This window comes from Merops nubicus, unplaced genomic scaffold (assembly GCF_000691845.1).
Source record: "Merops nubicus isolate BGI_N331 unplaced genomic scaffold, ASM69184v1 scaffold18874, whole genome shotgun sequence".
NCBI lineage: Eukaryota > Metazoa > Chordata > Aves > Coraciiformes > Meropidae > Merops > Merops nubicus.
Window position 1 is genome coordinate 14,460 of NW_008603805.1, and position 19,264 is coordinate 33,723.

At 41.5% G+C, this 19,264-nt stretch overlaps 1 protein-coding gene across 1 annotated transcript in view; it reads left to right on the forward strand.

The window, feature by feature from the left end:
• SUFU (suppressor of fused homolog (Drosophila)) overlaps nt 1-19,264 on the forward strand; it is a gene marked incomplete at its 3' end in the record, with an annotated part of 69,155 nt that overhangs the window by 7,870 nt on the left and 42,021 nt on the right. Inside the window, exon 2 of the mRNA XM_008938812.1 lies at nt 13,170-13,306. Coding sequence (XP_008937060.1) covers nt 13,170-13,306 — 137 coding nt within the window. The remainder of the gene's footprint in view (nt 1-13,169; nt 13,307-19,264) is intronic.

Below are 19,264 nucleotides of genomic sequence, written 5' to 3' on the forward strand. Positions count from 1 at the left end.
TGGCTGGGGAGGAGGCCAGGGAAAAAGGATGCACATGGAGGGCCTGGTGCAGAGCAGTGTCTGGCCTGGGGAACTTTACCCAAGCTGTAAAGCATGGCAATAAAACTGGCACGTACCTTACCTGCAGCGATATCTGATGTGTGGGTATAGCTTTCTTGCAGCCTTTCTTTCTTTAAAGTAAATAATTCATTAGTACAGAGAAATAATGCCTTTTCTATATTGTTATTCTTTCTACTGCTCCAGTTGCACTGGCACAGCTCCTTCCCCTCCTCTCCTGTGAATTGTTGTGGCTGTTCTGGAGTAGGGGCCTTTTTTGGCATAGTCGACAAAAATAAACCATAAAGGTGGCTGTTGTTATGAATAAAGCTCAACAGGGGAATTTTACCAGTAGAACTACAGCAATATAATTATACTCGTAGACTAGTTACAGTAAATTTCCTCATGAAGACAAGCCTTAAGTTGACATTTCCTACCGAAGCTGAATCCATATGTATAACTTTATTACGCAAAAATATGTCTCTGGGCCTTGAATTATTTTTTTTACCCAGAAGAGTAATATTAAGCAGAAAAGCAAAGAATTTAGTGTTCAGAGATGGATGGGGAGTTTTCTGGAACAGAGTGGCTGTGAGAAGCTGCATGTTGAACTCTGTGTTACTGGGTGGCTTATTCCTTGTAAAGTGATCAGGAACATGAGGAGTGTGTTTGTGCTCACTGCACTAAACAACGCGTGGTACTGAAATATGCTGTAAGTTGACTTCTCTCTAATGCCTTTAATCCTGTTGGTAAGAGAAGCTGAACCATTTTGCAGTTTCCGTAACTGAAATGGTTTGAGAGGCAAGGCTGTTTTATCACTATTAAAATCTTTAGGAGCAAGCCTGGACGCACTAAAAGGAAGCAGGGAATGATGCTTTCTTTCCTCCTTCGTTTGATTTAAAAAGGCCAAAATTTATTGTTTTGTCTTACAACGGATTGAGTCCATGTAACATTCACAATCCAGGTGAATAGACATTTTTATTGCAGCTGTCTCATGTTTCTCTTCTGGGAATCTTTTGCCAACAGTCTGGTGCTTTCTTTTCCCTGGAATTACAGCTCAAGCTCCAAGGGCCTTTCCTTGCCTGTTTGGTTGAGAACTGTTATGGTGCTCATCTGGATGTTTTTGAGTGCACCCTTTACAATTAAATGAGACTATTTAACAGCTCAGCAAGTAAGGAAGTATTGTCTTGACTTCCCCAGCTAATGAAGTGAAAGACTGGGGGTTGAATCCCAGATAGCTGGGTGCCTAAACCCTGATTGAAATCTCTTAGTTCAGTCTCCTAAAAGCTCCTAAGTACCTTTTGTGCCTCAAGCTCATTTATTGCACAGCTGAGAATTAGATTGTATGAGAGTCTTAAACATGTGCTTGAGGGTGTACTAAAGTGGATTCTTGGATGACTTTTTTTACAAGTATGTTCTTTAGCCATCAGGAGAGTCACGGGAGACACTCGTGTTTATATTCTACATAACATGTTGGAGCCCTCCCTGATCCTTGCCTGAGACTTTTAGGCAATGCTGAAAAAAAACTGTAGCTGTCAGTGTAGCTTCTGGCTTTGAGTTTTTCTCTTATTCTTTCCACTCTCCTATACTGCTTTCTGAAAGCCGCTTTTGTTATGCGAATGGGTTCCTCCCAGCAGCTGCAGAACTTTCCACAGTAGGAGCTATGAAGGAGCCAGCAGACACTGGGAGAAAAGTTGGTGCCCTTTTCCCAGCTTCTCACCAGGCACAGCAGTACTGTCCTTCCCAGCCATGCTGGCTCAAACTGGCCCTTGGCTTATGCTCTCTTTCCTGATGAGGCTGCAGCTGAGCCCTCGGGTGGAGTTTTGGAGACGTATTGCCATTCCCTGCAGGCTATGTAAAGCCCAGGGAATCAGAGCTAAGGATTCAGGCCCAGTATGTGATGGGATCCCTGTGCAGATGAAAGGTGGTCTTCCCTAGCACAGTGACTGTGTGCTGTGTTGCCAGAATTGCCACCAGCTCTGGCCAAATGAGAGCACTGTTGTGTTGGATCTTGCAGAAGTAAAGGATAAGTATCTGAAGTGCAGCATAAATAGACAGCTTAAGTTAAATTTTGAAGTACAGATCTTTATAAGTTGTTTTCTTTTTCTCTAGTTCCCTGCCCCTGGTCCTGTCAATGCAATAGTAAATCCTTATTGTACTCCTAGCTGTTCTTTCCAGACCCTTTCAATGGGCATTAAGATGATGCAACTCTGCTGCAACTTCCTTGCAACTGGGTCATTGCAGTGAGATCATTTGTGCTTTTCCTGATGTGCCAAGAAATGCATCCTTGCTTGCTGTGCCTGCAGTGTGCTGCAGGTGGTGGTTGAGAACCTGCTCTCAAGGACACCTCAGCTGGATTGGGACAGGTTCTGTTGGCCATGAGTTGGGATGCCTGGGTGGCTCTGTGGAGAAATGTATGAGCCTTTGAGCTGACAAGCATGGCCAGTCCTTGATTTCACATAGATTTGGTGGTTTTTTTTCTTTTAATACATGTTTTGGGAATCATGAGTAGGTTGGTCTTGTCAGTTTGGTTATGACTGTAACAGATCAAACCATCAACTAGTATAGCTACATCCGTGCATCATAGAATGATATTGTCATCATTCACATCACGTTATCAGAGAAAATAAACTAAACAGCCCTCATGTGGATATCTTTTGCAGGGGTAGAGTATGACACATCCCATGCAACCTCCTGTTTCATATTTTGTTGGTTTCATCATTTCCCATATTCACTATTTGTCTGTGTTGTGCAGAATGTGGACTTAATTTCCTAGCTTTTGTGACCTTGATAGATGGAGTATGTAAAGATTACCTATATGATGAGCATGTCACATTACTCTTTGAAGCAGGGAAGTATCATTATGTTACATCTGAGAATCAAATTACTATGTAACTTAAGGGGGATGGGAAGTTTGTAGCAGAGGAGGTTCAACCTGGATGCTATTTTAGGACTTTGGGAGTGTTCTGAAGTTTCTTGCCATAGTGTTAATAATGAAGTGGATAGATCCCTTTGGCACTGACAGAGGCATTCCAGCCTTATGCCCTTATCTGCACACGCGCAACTGTACGTGGGTGCTCTCCAGATTGAGACAACGATGGTTCCAAGCCTGTAGAGCTTGAAGGGATTAGCCTCCAGGTGCAGAGTGGCATCCTAGCCTTCTTCCAGGCGCTACTACTTTTCATGGCATGGACAACTGAACCTCAAAGAAGCAACCCCTAAATTGCCTTAACTTGCAATGCAGTGCATTAAAGTGACCTCAAGACTGATGTTTACTTTAACAGGCTAGACTGGAGAGAACATAGTTCAGGAGGCATTTCCTGTGTGACTAGGCAGGAGCTGGGTATCATAACCTCTTCTGTCAAATGAGTTTAACTCATGTGTTCATGAATTAGTAGCTGTGGATCCTGCCAGTTCCATTTTGGGCACAGGGTATCAGTGGTAAAAGTTCATACCTCTGTTCTTGACCATGATGATTCATAGGATCACTTTGGATTAGAAGGGACCTCCAAAAGTTTCTGGTGGTTGCCTACTCAGAGGGTCAACTTCTGCAGCTTCCCTGCATCCTCTCCAGGGTTTGATCACTACCATGTGAAAAAGATTTTCTAAAAGATAGATGTAAGTGGAATCTACTTATTTTGTTATGTGTCTCTGTGAGAGGTCTGGTTCTGTCTTCCCTTCTCCCTCCCAATAGGTAACTGAGCAATAAGATCCCCCTCTCCTTTTAGCCTTCTCTGAAGAAATCTGCTGCCCAGCCTTTCCTCATGTGATGTAGGTGATTGTGGTGTGGACGCATTTTTAATGATGCTTGTGTGCCAAGCGCTTCTCATATGCCTGGCTGATTTAGGTGTCTAAGAAGTGGTCAGTCTGTCAGGTCTACGAAATGCACACAACAATTTCCATGCTGCTTCTGTGTAAAACTGCTGGAAACTATCTGTATTGTTGTGTAGTTCAAGTGACACTCTCTTTCATAAGAAAGGTATATCTGCAGAGTCAGGAGTAAGGTTGACTTGAGTTTGCATTCTGAAGGTTTAGAAGAAAGATCAATTTATCTGTTGTTTCCTGTAAATAACAAATAACACAACATTTTACTAACAAAACCTAAATTGTGAATCTTCAGGTTTCAGGGGCAAAGCTGTCACCAGCTGAGTTTTGAAGAAGCTAAATAGTAAAATGTGTGTAGTCAGTGCTGTGCATATATGACTGAAACCTAAACTGAAATCTCGTCTTTCCCCTATGCCACATAGCAGCACTTCACTCGTTGAATAGTAGCTCAGTGAAGCACAGGGTCTCTTTCATACTGACCAGCACAAATCAATTCACAAATTTCACTCAGATCTATCTCAGTGTAAGTTTTCTAAGAGGATCCTATGTGAGTATTTCATAAAGTTGAGAAATCTGCCTTCAAATAACTGCAGAGTGAATGTCTCTGCATCTGATCAGATTCAGATGTTGGCATAATTCTCTAAAAAAAGTTTAAGTTGCTGTTTCTAGAAAGGGTTTCCATTTGGTTGATGGCTTGTTTGTTTGATGTGATGCAAGCTCTAAGCAGCAGCTTTGGTCATAGCCATAGACTGATGTTTTGAGCACCATGTGCCACTCCCACTTGCTTTCTGACCTTGATTTTGCATGAACAGAAATCTTTGAGCTTATGCTCTTTTTGCACTTGTATTTGCCATGCTTATGCATGAAGATTTTTCTTAAATCCAGCTAGAAAGGAGGGAGACCCTGCACGCAGGTTTGGGGTGGTGAGAGCTTGTGGAATTTCCTGTGGAGAGCTCTGAAGAGATAACCATCTGAAGTCCAGATAACCACTCCCTGATTCTCTCAGATTTTTTCTTTAAATGCATTTTTCTTTAAAATTGTTGCTTTTTTCAGTGCCAGGAGACAATTCAGGAGAATATGCAGTTAAGCAGGTGGGGTATTGCTGAAATAACTTTTCTGGATACTTTTTAATCTTTCCATATAGGGCTATTGCTGTGCTTATTTTCTTATGGAATTGCTTCACAGGAGCATCCCAGCATGCCATCAGGGCTCTCAGATGAGACTTTTATATTGTTTGACAGCTGCACTAAAAACAACCATTTCCTGTTAGGCAAGATGCTGGAAGCACTAGGTATGGTCACTGCTTTTTTTCCTTGTTTTTCCCCCTTCTCTTTTCTGTGGTGGTTTTTTTTTTTTTTTTTTTTCCAGAGCTCTGGAATCTGAGAGTCATTTGCTTATAGTGGAAAAATATTGTGTAATGCACCTGGAGCCTGAGTTCAGATTACTGGGTCTTGTGCCCCCAGTAAGATTATGCCATCAGCTCTTGTTTGATGTCCTTCTCAGGAGGTGAGACACTAAGTCGTTCAACTCAATGGCTATAACAGCCTGCTGAAGGCTTCTCCTGGGGTTTTAGATGGGAGACCACCCTTTGTGATGCTTGTGAGCAGATGTGGGAAGTGAAAGGGAAATGGTATACGTCTTGATTTTTTTTCAGAGAGGACCTATGAAGTCAGTCGTTGTGTACCCTGATGCTTTTTGTTACCCCAGTTCTGTGTTACTACTACTAGTATATTTGCTAGCTAACAAATATCTTCTGGGATGGTTGCTAGCTGTGCAGTCCTAAAACACTAGTGAGAGTTGGACCTTTAAAGTACTTTGTTCTTGTCAAGTAGAGTGGTGGGAGTTGTCCATCAGTTTGATTCAAGCACCTTCTCAAACTTCTGAAGTGTCCTGATAGGCTGATCTGGAGTACTGAAAACACTGGATTGACACAGTGGGTTTTTTTTTTTTTTTGGTGGAAGTGTGGTAGAATTAAAACTGTTTTCTCATGGAAAAACAGCAGCTTTTCCTGATGCCAGGCTTAGAAATGTAGTGATGCTGTATTTCTGCAGCCCTGAAAATGGCATCAGAGTAGCTTACCAGCAGCAATGGGAAATCTTTGTTTTGTAGATGATGCAGGGAAATGCAATTAGGGAGTTGAAGCAAAAAGCATCTTAAATGGCTTCACAAAAATAGTGGTGATGGAGCTGAAAACAGAAGCTGGGACAGGTCAGTCGAGTTCTGTGAGCCTGCCCTCCCTTCCCAGAAGAGAGGAGAGACCTGGTTTAGCTCCCTGGAGCTGCTGGGAGTGGAGCTGTGATTTCTGAAATTGCAGTCCTAACTATCTGCAGATACCCTGAAAGAGCTTTCTGCTTGTTCCCTGGCTGAAATAATCATGGTGGAGGGCCAGCATTTACCAACGTGAAATCTCATGGTCAGGGCTTGGTTCACCTAATATATTTATATACACATACTCTTAAACTGTCAAAAAATAAACACCTAGTACACTCTGCTCCTTGTCCAGAGCTGTGAAGCTTTCGAAAGCAGAATTTCAGAAAAAAACTGCCATTTGGCACTGCAGTGTTGCAAACCTCCTCTACAAAAGTGAGAATGAAAATGCTTTGGCAAATAGCTTTGATTTAAACTGAAAAGCCTCTGTTTTTTAGAGCTGCTTTTAAAGTAAAGGGCTAGTTTGGCTTTTGATCCTCTTAAGCTGGGTTATTTGATGTGAAAAACGCCCTGGGTACTCCGCTGCAGAGGGGAGCAGCTTTTCAGTTCTCTGTGTGTGGCAGAGCACAGGGCGGTGGGGGACTTGGGGGGCCCGGCCGCACGGCTCTGTAAATAAAGGGGCCTCTATTTCTTTGGATTCTTTTGCTGGAACTAAATATCATGATCAGTGAAACTCTTACCTCATTAAAGGAACAAGCCAGGCTCCTTCAGCTTACGTGCAGCGCTGCAATGTGTTCTGTTCTGCTGAGCTGATTTGATGAGCAGATAAAGGGAGTTTTAACCCAAAGAATGGCATGTAATATATGACCTTGGCCTTCTAAAGGTTTATTTTTGTTCATGCGACAAAATAAAGTTTTGATATTAAATATAGGGGTGGATTTGACTTGGCAGATAGCAGATCCTTCCATTACTGCTGTAATCATAATATAAAACTATCTGGTGTGTGCCAGTGGGCATGCAGCAAGCCAAAAACTACTCCATCAGTATTTTTGTGAAAACTTAGCCTGCTGCTTTGCAGTTGGGTTGGCTATAAAGGTGATGTGCCCTTGTTGGAGGAGGCAAAGCAGTGGTGGACACAGCAAAATCCATGCTGTCTCTTTATAGTTACTGTCTTGTTTTGGCACAAAACACAGATTATATGTTATTTCCTTCTTAGCATTTTAGGGGTGTTTGAAAGGATCTTCCATGCAAAACTGCATAACCAAGGCGTAAACCAAACGATATGAAATATTCAGATCTATACTAACTTTGAGGTTTCCTTCCTGCATATGCTCCATCTCGGATTGTTGTCTTACTGTAAAGCCGATGCCCTTTTGAACTGTTGCATTGTAATTGTTTTGCTAAAGAAATGACCTGCAAAGGTCTTAAGGGTCAAGTTGCTGAACTGAACTGCTAAAGCCTTTGCCCTAAATCGGCTGTAGTCTGAATTGGTCACCTTCAGATTTAAAAGCAAACAAACCAACAAACACAACCAAACATACCACAAAAAAAAAAACTTATCCCAAAACTGTTACTGCAGTGCCCGCCTCCCTTGCTTGCAAGGAAACCAACCCCAAACAGTGCCAGAATCTTGCTCCTGTCGAAGAGAAAAGTGTGTATTAAGGACGTGTTAACAGTTGACACAGGAGTTGGCGTCAGACTAGCCTGCTGAAGATGCTTTACTGTTTGGAAGGGAACAGGTTAGTAGTGAACTTTGGGGGGTTGATGGAAGATATCTTGAATAAACCTGGCTTCTATGTGCTTTAGCAAGACTTCTTCCTTCTGTAGGTTGTCCTCACCCATCTGCCTTTTTTTCTGTGGGAATGAGACTTGTTCAGTTTGTCTCTTCTGGAACTTTTTTTTGGCTTGTTGTTTGACCATGCCTGGCTGAAGGTAGCTGACTTTTCTGGAATTTTTCTGGGTGAAAATTGGGAACTTGTGGGATGGAGCATGAGTCTGAACATTTACAAGCCTGCAAGGTGTGATCCTTCTTTGTTCAGTTCCTTGACAACCTCCTAAAATAACCCCCCAGCAGTGGGGATCTACCTTACAAGGAGGAGGCTGCTGTGGGAATCCAGTGTTTCCACATGGAATGGAACTTGTTCAGCATTCAACATCCACAATGTTCCAATGGAACATCTTGATATAAATTACTTGTTTGAGTTTCCTGGTTTGGGGTAAAACAGAACTAATTCTGGTAAATGATTTTATTTTTCAGCTAAAGCTCTTCTAACTTCTTCTGCACTTTCTGAAGTTAACAGCATGTTTTCACAGACTCTGCTTCCAGCAGTTATAACACTCCATGTTTAGAGTTACCACCAAGGACTGGTGTGCAGACCAAGGTCACTGCTAAAGCTTGTGTTCCACTCTGAGGGGTGCACCTGCAGGGAGGAGCAGACCAGACAGGTGACCCTAAATTGACCAACGGGGTATTCCATCCCATATCCCCAATATTCAGTATAAAGCTGACGGATCATGAGGGTCAAGTCCTTTTTCTCTTTTGCTGCTCCTTGAATGACCAGTATCCAAGGAGGACTCCATCCATCCTGCCTTCAATCCAGAGCCCTGTGTTCCTGAACCAAGCTCTAGAACCCAGCTCCTGGACCCAGTTGCCATCTGCTGCCAAGTCAAGTCTGGGACCTTTCCCCAGGGCCTGCTCCACAGCATCATGGGTGTGGGTGTCATACTGCCATCAAGGGGGAGTTGGGTTTGAGACTGGTTTTTTATATTTGTATATATTCCTTTTTAAAAAATTATTTTCATTAAAGCTGGTTTACTTTTCTCATTAAGTCTCTCTCCCTCATTCCCTTTCTCTTCCCCTTTGGAGGGGAGATGGGTTAACAGAGAGCATCTGTTACAGGTCTGGGGGCAGCCCTGACACTAAACCATGATAAATGGGGAATGTCACTTTACTAGCTCCTTGGTCATGGATGGGTTTCTTGGTTATTATAGGTGCATCTTTTGTCTTGTTGATAAGGCCTTGAACAAAAATGGACAGAAGTGATTTGGGGAACTGAACAGCTGTTTACAGCCCAGATGTAAGGGAGGAGTCTCCTTATCCTTGTAGCAGATAAAGCCATTTTCTTGGTTTCCCATTCATATGGCACATGTATCTGGAGGTCTCGGGCTTCTTATTGGGCAAATTCCTTGCCTGTGCCTGCTTCTTGCCTTTCCACCAGCAAACTGTTACCTTTGTCCTCACAAATTTTGGAGTTGTGGCTGGTGTAAGCCCTTGCTCCCTCATGAGAAGGGTGTCTGTAAGAGAAGCCAAACTGCGTAACTCGGCTACTGGATTCTTCTCTGTGATTTTCCGTAGACCTGGGGACAGAGGCATGTGGCAGGGTTCTAGGTTTATTTAGTTCCTGAAGTTCATGTCTGCCTCCATGCTTATGTACATTCTCCAGAACTTGTCCAGGAGCTCTGGTCCTGGATTATGGTCTTCTGTTCATTTAGAGAAATTTTATGGCAGCTTTTGAAACCACATTCAACTTACTTTCAAATACAAGACTTTTTAAGAATAAAAGCAAGAGCTGTGGCAAAAACACTAATTGAAAATTACTATCCTAATTACATTCTGAGTATTTCTTCCTATGAAAGACCTGTCTCAAACAGTACGGATTTCTAAAATAATCTCAAGCCTTTAAAGCCACATGTCAAAATTTCTTTGAAAACAAATTGCCAACCTAACATTAAACAGATCTAAGACCTTTACTTTATAGACTTTTACACGGGTGAATTGCATGCATTTAAGTGTTCTCTGTAACAAAGCAGTGTATTTTCAGCAACCTGTGACCCATTAACTATTCAAAAACATTTTAAATCTAATCTTGAAGTGCAAATCTTTTCTATGGAAATAGGATTTCTCTGAGATTTAACTAATAATTTGAGAATTATAAACATTGCTTGCTGCTGCATTTTTTGAGTGTTTTTTTTTTAAAAGATACATCTCTTGATTTCAGTCTTAGAAAGGAAGTAACTTATTGCTTGTTTCCATATATATTTTGCTCTATTTTCTAGTAGTTCTTTCTGTATTAGTTTTTCATTACCCTACAGAACGGTCATGTAACGCTGCCTGTCAGTTTTACTCCTTTGTGACTGTGTGTTGCTGGCCAGTGTTGCTTTAAATTTGATAGATACTCATCTGAGCATTTCTGTTACTCAGTCATTTGTGTATGGATCAATATGAAGCATGTGTGGTCTTCACTCTGCTTCCCCAAAATAACTGTTTAAGAGATCTGTGAATTTTAAAAAAAAAACTCAGTGTAGCTCAATGCATATTAAAGTAAAGCTATGTGGTTTCAGAACGTGCCTTGAGAGGAGGACATTCAATAGGGAGCCATCTTACTTACCAAAAATTTAACTGTGAAAGATCAGCTTGAAGGCGTTTTGTTGACTTTGATCTTTCTTAAAATTGACCCATTCATAATGCATTTCAGTTTCTGGTGTATGCTTCTTCCTGGAGTCAATCCTTGAAAACTATCCATTTTGAAGCATTTTTGTTTCTGCCTTTAAGAAATAGTTCTGGTTTTCCTTTGCTAACTGGTGTGTGAAACTAATAAAAGACATGGGGGGTGATGAATGTACAAAGTACAACTTCGCGTTTGTGAGGCTATCACCATCCTGTGTCCATCTTTTTGGTAGATCTGTGTGAATGATTGCAGAACACAGGTTTCACTACACACCTAAATTTCACTCCCTGGCCAGCTGGTTATTCAGTAAGCTCTTGCTTTAAGAACCAAATGTAATTATTTGACTATTCGCTTAAAAGTATGTTTGTTTATGGAAAGAGGTTTTATATTTACCAGTTGACTATTCTGAAATATGTTTTCTGCTTTGTTCATAGAGAACTTGCTTCTGTAGTACATAATTCTCAAATTCTTTATTGAGGATTATGTGGCTAGAAACAAAAATGGACATCCTTGTATATTTTTATAGCAAATAAAGGCTTTATTTCATTAGTATATTGTTTACTTCCCTTTATTACAGATGTCTGACTGACTTTCAGTATCTACTCTCTTGGTTTCAGTCACAGATTTTTGTGGGTGTGGTTTTTTTTTTTTCATTCTTAGTATTTATGGGGTATTTAAAAGTCTTTCACTCAAAACTGCAGAGTTCAGCAGAACCATGGTGTATATACCAATCTCTGAAATAGTCAGATCTTTTACTACAGAAACTTAATGCTGGGTTGCAGCCTTCAGTTTCTGTACCTGGAGCCAAGCACAGATACAAAATACTAATTTTGAGGTTTCCTTGCTGCACATGCTCAACTTCAGATTTTACTGTAAAGCTGAGGCTCTTCTGGACTGCTGCCATTGTAATTCTGTTTTGTCTTTCAGCTGTCCCATAGTCTACTTCTTTCCTTGGGTACATTTCTTAACTACTTTCATGACATAATTCAGAAGTCTACTATAATCAGACTTTCCTTGAAGAATCATAAAATGGTTTGAGTTGGAAGGGACCTTAAAGATCATCTAGTTCCAGCCCCCCTGCCATAGGCAGGGACACCTTGACTAGATCATGTTGCTCAAAGCCCCATCGAACTTGGTCTCTAACGCTGCCTGGGAGGAGGCGTCCCTAACTTCCCTGGATCAAGCTGTTCCACTGTCTCACCACCCTCACAGTCAGCATCAAACAGTTACGTCTGCAAATGGAATTCCAGTGCGGGATGAAGGGGCTGCATCGATGTTGAAGTCTGATCAGTTTTAAAACTTGTCATTAGGCAGGGTTACTATAAAGTGTTTCTGCTTCAAAACAAACTCCATACTGTTGGAACAATCCTGCTGACACTTAGAGCTGGCCACCACTCTGCTGGTGAGCTGTGCTTCTTCAAATGGAAAGTGCTGTTATCGCTTTCCTGATTGCTGTGATTGTTTTTAGAAGGAGTACAATATTAATACTTTCTGCATTGTATCTTTCAAATGTGGCAGCAAGGTACTGGCATCCAAGATGTCTGCAAAGTTTCTCTAGAGAGTTTGCCAGTGGCAGTAGGTGTTGGAGATTTGACCTTGCATAATGATGCTGGTTTATGAAATAAAGGTAAGGAAATCTGTAAGGTGTCTTTAATGTGCAGTGTAAATTCTTCCTTCTCTGCCTCTTGTGGAAGAGCCACAGCAAATGAGTGATGGATGCAGTGACAGTGGTAAAAAGCACATGGACGTCCCCTACTTGCTTTCAAGTTTGCAAACTTACATATTTGTTCATGAGGTTTTTTATATTCCACAGGCAAATGTGGCACTTTTAACTTTTGGAGTCTTGGAACAGGAAATCTCACATATGTATAAATATATAATAAAGGAATATTGAGGACTAGATCTTTAAAGCTAAAAGTAATGTGGGTTATCCTTCATTTACTCCTTTTTGTTATAGCCTTGTTACTTTTGATTGTGACTTTATTCTCCTGGGGAGACCCTATCTGACCAAACCAAATAAATTGGCACCTACCTGTCAAATGGGGAAATGGCCAAATTACTGCTTCTTGAACAGTAGTTGTCATATTCAATGCTTTTCCACTGTTGACCTAGATATACAAGGAGAATGTGTGCAGGTGTATGTTGGAGCGAAATAAGAATTAGCGCATTGTGTGAGAAGTTGTTAAGCTTCTGCCTGCGTCTTGTTTCCCTCTCCCCTGCTGATCATCCACAGCACAGAAGTAACGTGCTGTACATTAAAATACTCAAGCTATTTCAACCTAGAAACCTACTAGCCAGTACTTTTAGTTACATCCCATTGCTCAATGTATAGAAATTTAAATTCCTAAGGGTGGAATAACGTTTTCTTTGGTGGACTTTGGTGTTCCCATTTAGCTCTCAGCGTAAAATTTACAATGATGTCTTAAACAAATTCAGGTTGCTGAAAATCCCACTGGTCCCAGGAAAGAAGTGATGGTTCCAAGGCTGTGTTATTCTGGCTGAAAACACTGCTATGATAGTCAGCCCTGGAATTGTATCACATCAGCTAACCTAACAATGTTATGCCATTCAAGCTACAGTAGACTGAAATAAGAGGATTTCTAAACTTAGCTTTTCTATGAGGAAAGCACTGATCCTTTTTCCATGGTCCTAATCTTGAGGCCTACTCTGGTTACAAGAAGAATGTCTTAACTTTTTATTTTTCATTCCCTCCAGGTTTACAGGAACAGATGGACCAAGTGGTTTCGGATTTGAGCTGACATTTCGACTAAAGAGAGAAACGGGGGAGTCGGCACCACCTACCTGGCCAGCAGAGTTAATGCAAGGCTTAGCCAGATACGTCTTCCACTCAGGTACTGCAGGGCTAAATGCGCTGCCTGGCTTCTGCCTGCTCTCATTCTGAAGGGCCACCTCTGTTGCACCATGTGACACTTGCCCCGTCGGCACTCAGTGAAATCTTGTTAATTACTTTTGTGTAAGAGAGTGTTCCTTCCATCAGCCCAGCTTGCTGGGGACAAAATCCAGCTACTGCTCAGGTAACTCCAAGTCCTTAGTATTGAAAAGCTGAAGGTACATAACAGTTAGTAACCATAGGAAGCCTGCCCAGCAGCACGTTGTTGGTTTCACCTTCTCTAGGTAAGAACACCTCATGAAATGGTTGAGGAGCACCCATCTGATAAGGTCTCACTTCTAAGCAGAAGGGCTGTAGCTTCCAAAAATGCTGCAGTTCCTTCACAGACTAATCTCTTCCTACAGTCTCTGCAGTTGAGCAGCAGCAATGTATGTGAACTAGGAGTTGCTGAGATGAGAAAATGTAGAAGTCACAAGGAATGCCAAGTTTGGGAGGGCTAAGGAATTAACAGGGAATCATTAATGTGGATGGAGACTTACAGAAAACTGCGAACCAGGGTGCCTACAAAGCATCCTCTTGCACTCTTCTGTGTTTTGTTTATGTCAGTAAGTTGAATATTAATTTGTAACATGAGCATGTAAAGACCTGTGGAATGTCTGAGTGTGTAACATACTCAAAGGGCACTTCTCAGCGTCACAAGGTCTGAATGAAAATATTTGAAGAACTATTTTTAACCTAGTTTGAGGTATTTTACAGATAAAGTGCCTTCCAAATCAGTGATTATTAAATTTGTGACATTTAGTACTTGCTCTACTAGTTAATAAATTGCTCAGTAACTTCTGATTCTGTTGCTGATTTTCAGTCAGCTGGCTGACTCCCAAAGGGAAAGGTCTGGATGAGAACAGGTTTGCTGTGCTAACCTCTGTGACAAATATGAGGCTGTGTCAACTCTTGTAGGGTATTATTTCTGAATATTGACTGGCAGACCAGTGCAACACAGGTTATTGCTTGTTTTCATATTGGGAGTGTCTCTTGTTGCAGTTTAAAATGATACAAGCATTTTTTGGTAACCTTTTCTGTGTAGCTGTCTTCCTTGGTTAACATTCAAATTTGGAGTCACTTTTCTATCTTTACCTTTTGCTACTTTTAATCATCTAAATCCACTACCTGTCATAATTTTTGCTGTTTGAGATTCCTGTCCTGCAGAAATAGTATTGTATGGTGGCTCTTTTGATACTGACCATACAGTGATGAATTCATACTCGCATTTTCTCTGTACTGCCTGCAGGATCTGAAGAAAAAAAATCTGAGTCTAAAGTCTCCATCTTAGATATAAAATAACACACCTTGTATGCTAACATGTATATAAGACCCTTTTTGGAGCCTTTTTATATTTTCTAGGCTGGTGTAGGTTCTCACAGTTGTCTTTTTAATAGAGTAGCTTCAGTGCCTTCTACTTGCACGTTAAGCAGTCTCTCTGTAGCAGTTGCTTGTTTATCTGACCCTTTTCATGGGCGAGGAGGTCTGCAGGGTGAAATGGGATTTGAGAGGTTACTTCAGTAGAAACTTCTCAATAACTAAGCTGGCACTCAGGGCAGAGACTTTCCATGTTTGGTTTCCAGCACTAATGCAGTCTCATCTTTCTGACCTCAAAGCCAATGAACTGCTTTTAGACTGGAAAAGCGTATCAGTCTGATGTGAACTTCTAAGGGCTTCCAGCATTATCCTCTGCTTATGCATGCTGGTTTTGACTTCCTATCCACCCTGACTCTTCAATGACACTAGTCAAATATATGTGAATTTCTTCTAGCCTCTGGGTGTTCAGTGCTCAATTTGTGTTATTAAAAAACATCATATGAATCATAAATTGACTTTTTTCTTTTAATATGAAATTGAGTACGAGCCAACACTCTGCTCATCGTGCATTAGGCAACAAACATGCTGGCTTACCTTAGGAGAGCATGAGCAGCAGATTGGGAGAAATTACCACCTCTTTGACATGGCACTGGAGAGGCCTCAAAATACTGTGTCCTGTTTCGGGCCTTCTGGTTTAAGAGCTGCTGAAAAACAGGGTTGTTTGGGTCATAGAGCATGTGAGTTATGAAGAGAGCTGGAGGGGAGCAGGGCTGGTTTAGCCTGTGGAGAGATGGTGGAGAGTGATCTAATGTGAGCCTACAACTGTTGCGAGGGTAGTTACAAGGTTGTGGGGTCAAGCTCTAGATATCACAAGGGGCTACAGTCTGAGTTGTAGTATGGAAGGTTCTGGAAGGGCTTCAGGGAAACCTTGCGTACAGGGAAGGTGACAAAGGACAGGAAACAGTTTATAAGAGAGGTGGTGGTTCTCCGTTCATGGAAAGGTTTAGCATTTAGCTCAACACAACGTCCCTGGTCTAGCGTTGATGATGGCTCCACCTCAAATAAGAGCCTGGATGAGAAACCTCCAAAGGCTCCCTAAGCTACCAGATAAGAGCTGCATTTTGTTGTTTTGTGTGGGTTTTTTTTTTTTCGTACAGCTTCATGTACTTCAGCAAGCAGCTGTGTGCTGTCACCAACTATTACCGAGTGTTCCTTGCCCTGTATAAAAGGAATCTGTGTACTGTTGCAGCAAGTGATCCAGTTCTCATTTTATTTTTGTAAAAATTCATTTATCTTGCGTAAGAACTTTGTCAGGCTAAAATGTGCTGTCTAATCATAAGTGTCAGGTTAATCCTGACAAGATGATGCATTTAAAAGTAAGACTTGTAGTGAAGCAGACTCTATCATGTTTCTTATTGATCTCTCAGGGCAATACCAGGTGACTATAGCTAGATTCAGTAATTTTCCAATGTACCATAAGCTCACTTACTCTTGCTCTGCAGTCTCCAGTCCTGCTACATCTGACATGTCCTGTGTTGCTTTGCTTTCCTCCCACGAGCTGCCCCCCCTAAGGCTGGTGATCCCCAGAGCAATTCCCACATTTGCCCTTGTCCCCTCTGGGCACTCAGACACTCAGTGCTTGGCAGTGTTTACTTTTTTTTTTTCCTGTGTAACAGGATTTCCCCTAGTCTAATGTGCTCACTCTGCAGAGCCAAGTGACCTCCTGTCATAATTTTTCCTTGTCTTCTACAGGGCTTCTCTAGTCAGATGCTAAAACTGAAATATTTGAAGGGGTTGTTATTCTGAAGCCCATTGGGTGTTAGGGAGGATGTGCTACAACAGCATTGTTTTACATGACAAAAGGTTTCTTTTTGCTCAGATTCTTTCTGACTGTGCTACTTGGAACATTTGTCAAATGAAACAGTGATAAGTGTTGTTTGACTCTGATGTATGTACTTTAATGTTGTCCTCTTCAGTTGTTAAAAAAGTTTGTGGAGTCTCTTTGATACTCCAAAATATCATTTAAAAACATTTGAAATGAAACAACAAATAATGCTTATGAATCCACTGTAAGGAAGGAGAGGAGAGAGAGGGAAAGGAAGAAGGAAAAAAAAAAAACAAAAACAAAACAAAAAACAAACAAACAAACAAACAAAAAATTTTGGATAGGCTCCAAGCACTTTGGCATGTCAAAAGATCTACTTTGAAAGCTATGCTAAGAGCTAAATTCTTATCTCTTGAACAACAACCCAACTTTTTTGTTTTCATAGATATGCTTTGCTGAGCCCACTTGAGGTTGGGAGAGACTAAGGTGTAGTTGTACTCCTGCTGAGCCTGAGCTTTTTCAGATGGTGGTGACTGAGTTGAAGACTCATCTAATAGCTCCTGCTGTCCTAAATATTATGACTGTACTGCAGTTGCAAAGCATGTCTCATTGCCAGTGATGTATTTTTGTAACGAACACTTTGAGGCAAATGAATGTTGGGCTCCTTTCTTTCAATCTCTCCTGCACGGTGCCTGTACTTTAGAAAAGCAGTCTTCTGCATTGAATTTCAGACCTCTTTGAGCCTTGGCTTCTCTGTTCACTTTAAGAAACACTTGATACTTTGTGCTTTTGATTAAATGGCAGTACCTCCCCTCTTTCAACAAAATCAAGCTTGCAAGTCTCAAAAAATTTTGTTGTGGCTTTATCTGTTCTTAATTGTATCACTGTTTGACCATGACCACAAATTCCAACCCTGTTATTTTTAGTTTTTAAATAACCCAAACCTGCAAACCTTGAGAATTAAACTTTGTACAACTCTACCCTTAGCTTGTCATGGTTCATGGGTGTACTGGGAATATCTCATGGTAGAACAAATTTATACTTCAATTTAAAAGAAAAGGAAGAAATATTCTTCCTATAGGAAGCTTACCCAGGGCTTAGTACAATTGTTAACTCTTTAGGTACAGCATTATTACAATGTTTGATCAGTATAGAGAGGCTGTGGTTTGTGTTTTCCTGAAATAAAAATTTTAGTGTGGTTTTTTTTTTTAGCTCTAAGGTAAAGTTGTTTTCATCAGCTTGCCTGATACACATCATGAGGGCAATATATTGATATAGCATGGAAACAGATGTGTTGTGTGTGTGAGTTCTTGTTGCTTCCATGTTTCTTGGCCTGAAAGAAAACAGCTGCAGCTGTAAGGTGGAAGTTTGAAGAAACTGCCAGGAAAAACTCAGCATGCATAGAGCCTTAAGGTAATGGTATAGCATGTCACAGCTATGTTCTCCACAGTGCATGAGTTGCAGTGGGGATCTAGCTAGTGGAATTAGCTTCAGAATTACTAAGATGATATCTGTGAATTAGAAGTTTACAGGTTTGCTGAGCTTTACCCTGGAACATATCAGTCTGAGTCCCCACTGTTGCAGGAGAGGAGACAGGTAGCATTACAGGAGGCTGGAAAATAGCAAATGCTGTTCTTTGTGCACTCTCACACACAAAACAACCCCAAGACCCACCCAAAACCAACAACAAAACAACCAAACCCCAAACCACCACAACAAAATCATAAAATCATTAAGGTTGGAAAAGACCTCAAAGATCATGAAGTCCAACCATCACCCAATACTACTCTGTCCCTAAGTGCCACATCTGCATGTTTTTTGAACCCCTTTGGGGATGCTGAGCCCACCACCTACTTGGGCAGTCTGTTCCAATGCCTCGCCACTCTTTCAGTAAAGACAGTAAATAAATTCTTCCTAATATCCAATCTAAACTTCCCCTGGCACAACTTGATTCCATTTCTTCTCGTCCTATCACTAGTAACCTGGGAGAAGAGACAAGCACCCACCTTACTACAACCTCCTTTCAGGTAGTTGTACAGAGCAATAAGGTCTCCCTTTAGGTTTCTCTTCTCCAAGTTAAACAATCCCAGTTTCCTCAGCTGCTCCTCATAAGCCATGTTCCTCAGACCCATCAACAGCTCTGTTGCCCTACTCTGGACTCACTCCAGTACCTCAATCTCCACCTTATACGTGGTGCCCAAAATTGAACCCAGTACTCAAGCTGTAGCCCCATCAGTGCAGAGTACAGGGACACAATCACTTCCCTAGTCCTGCTGACCATGCAATTATTGATACACGCCAGGATGCCATTGGCCTTCTTGGTCACCTGAGCACACTGCTGGCTCATGTTCAGCTGGCTGTCCACCAGCATCCCTGGGTCCCTTTCTGCCTGGCAGCTTTCCAGCCACTCCTCCCTAAGCCTGTAGCATTGCCTGGGGTGGTTGTGATCAAAGTGCAGGACCCAGCACTTGGCCTGGTTGAACCTGGTGCATTTGACCTAAGCCCATTGATTCAGCCTGTCCAGATCCCACTGCAGAGCCTCCCAACCCTCGAGGCAGAACAAACCCCAAAAATGCAAAAACCTGAGCATTCCAATTGGTCAGTCAGACTTCAGGTCTTAAACTGCTAGGAAAAACAAATCATCTAGAAGCAACTAAGGAATAATGGTTGTTCCAACATGGATTTCTCAAGAATAAATCAGAACAAGCTAGTGACAGTGAATTAACAGGCACCACAGGAAGCAGTTAATGTTGGTTACCTTGATACTGGTGAGACTTT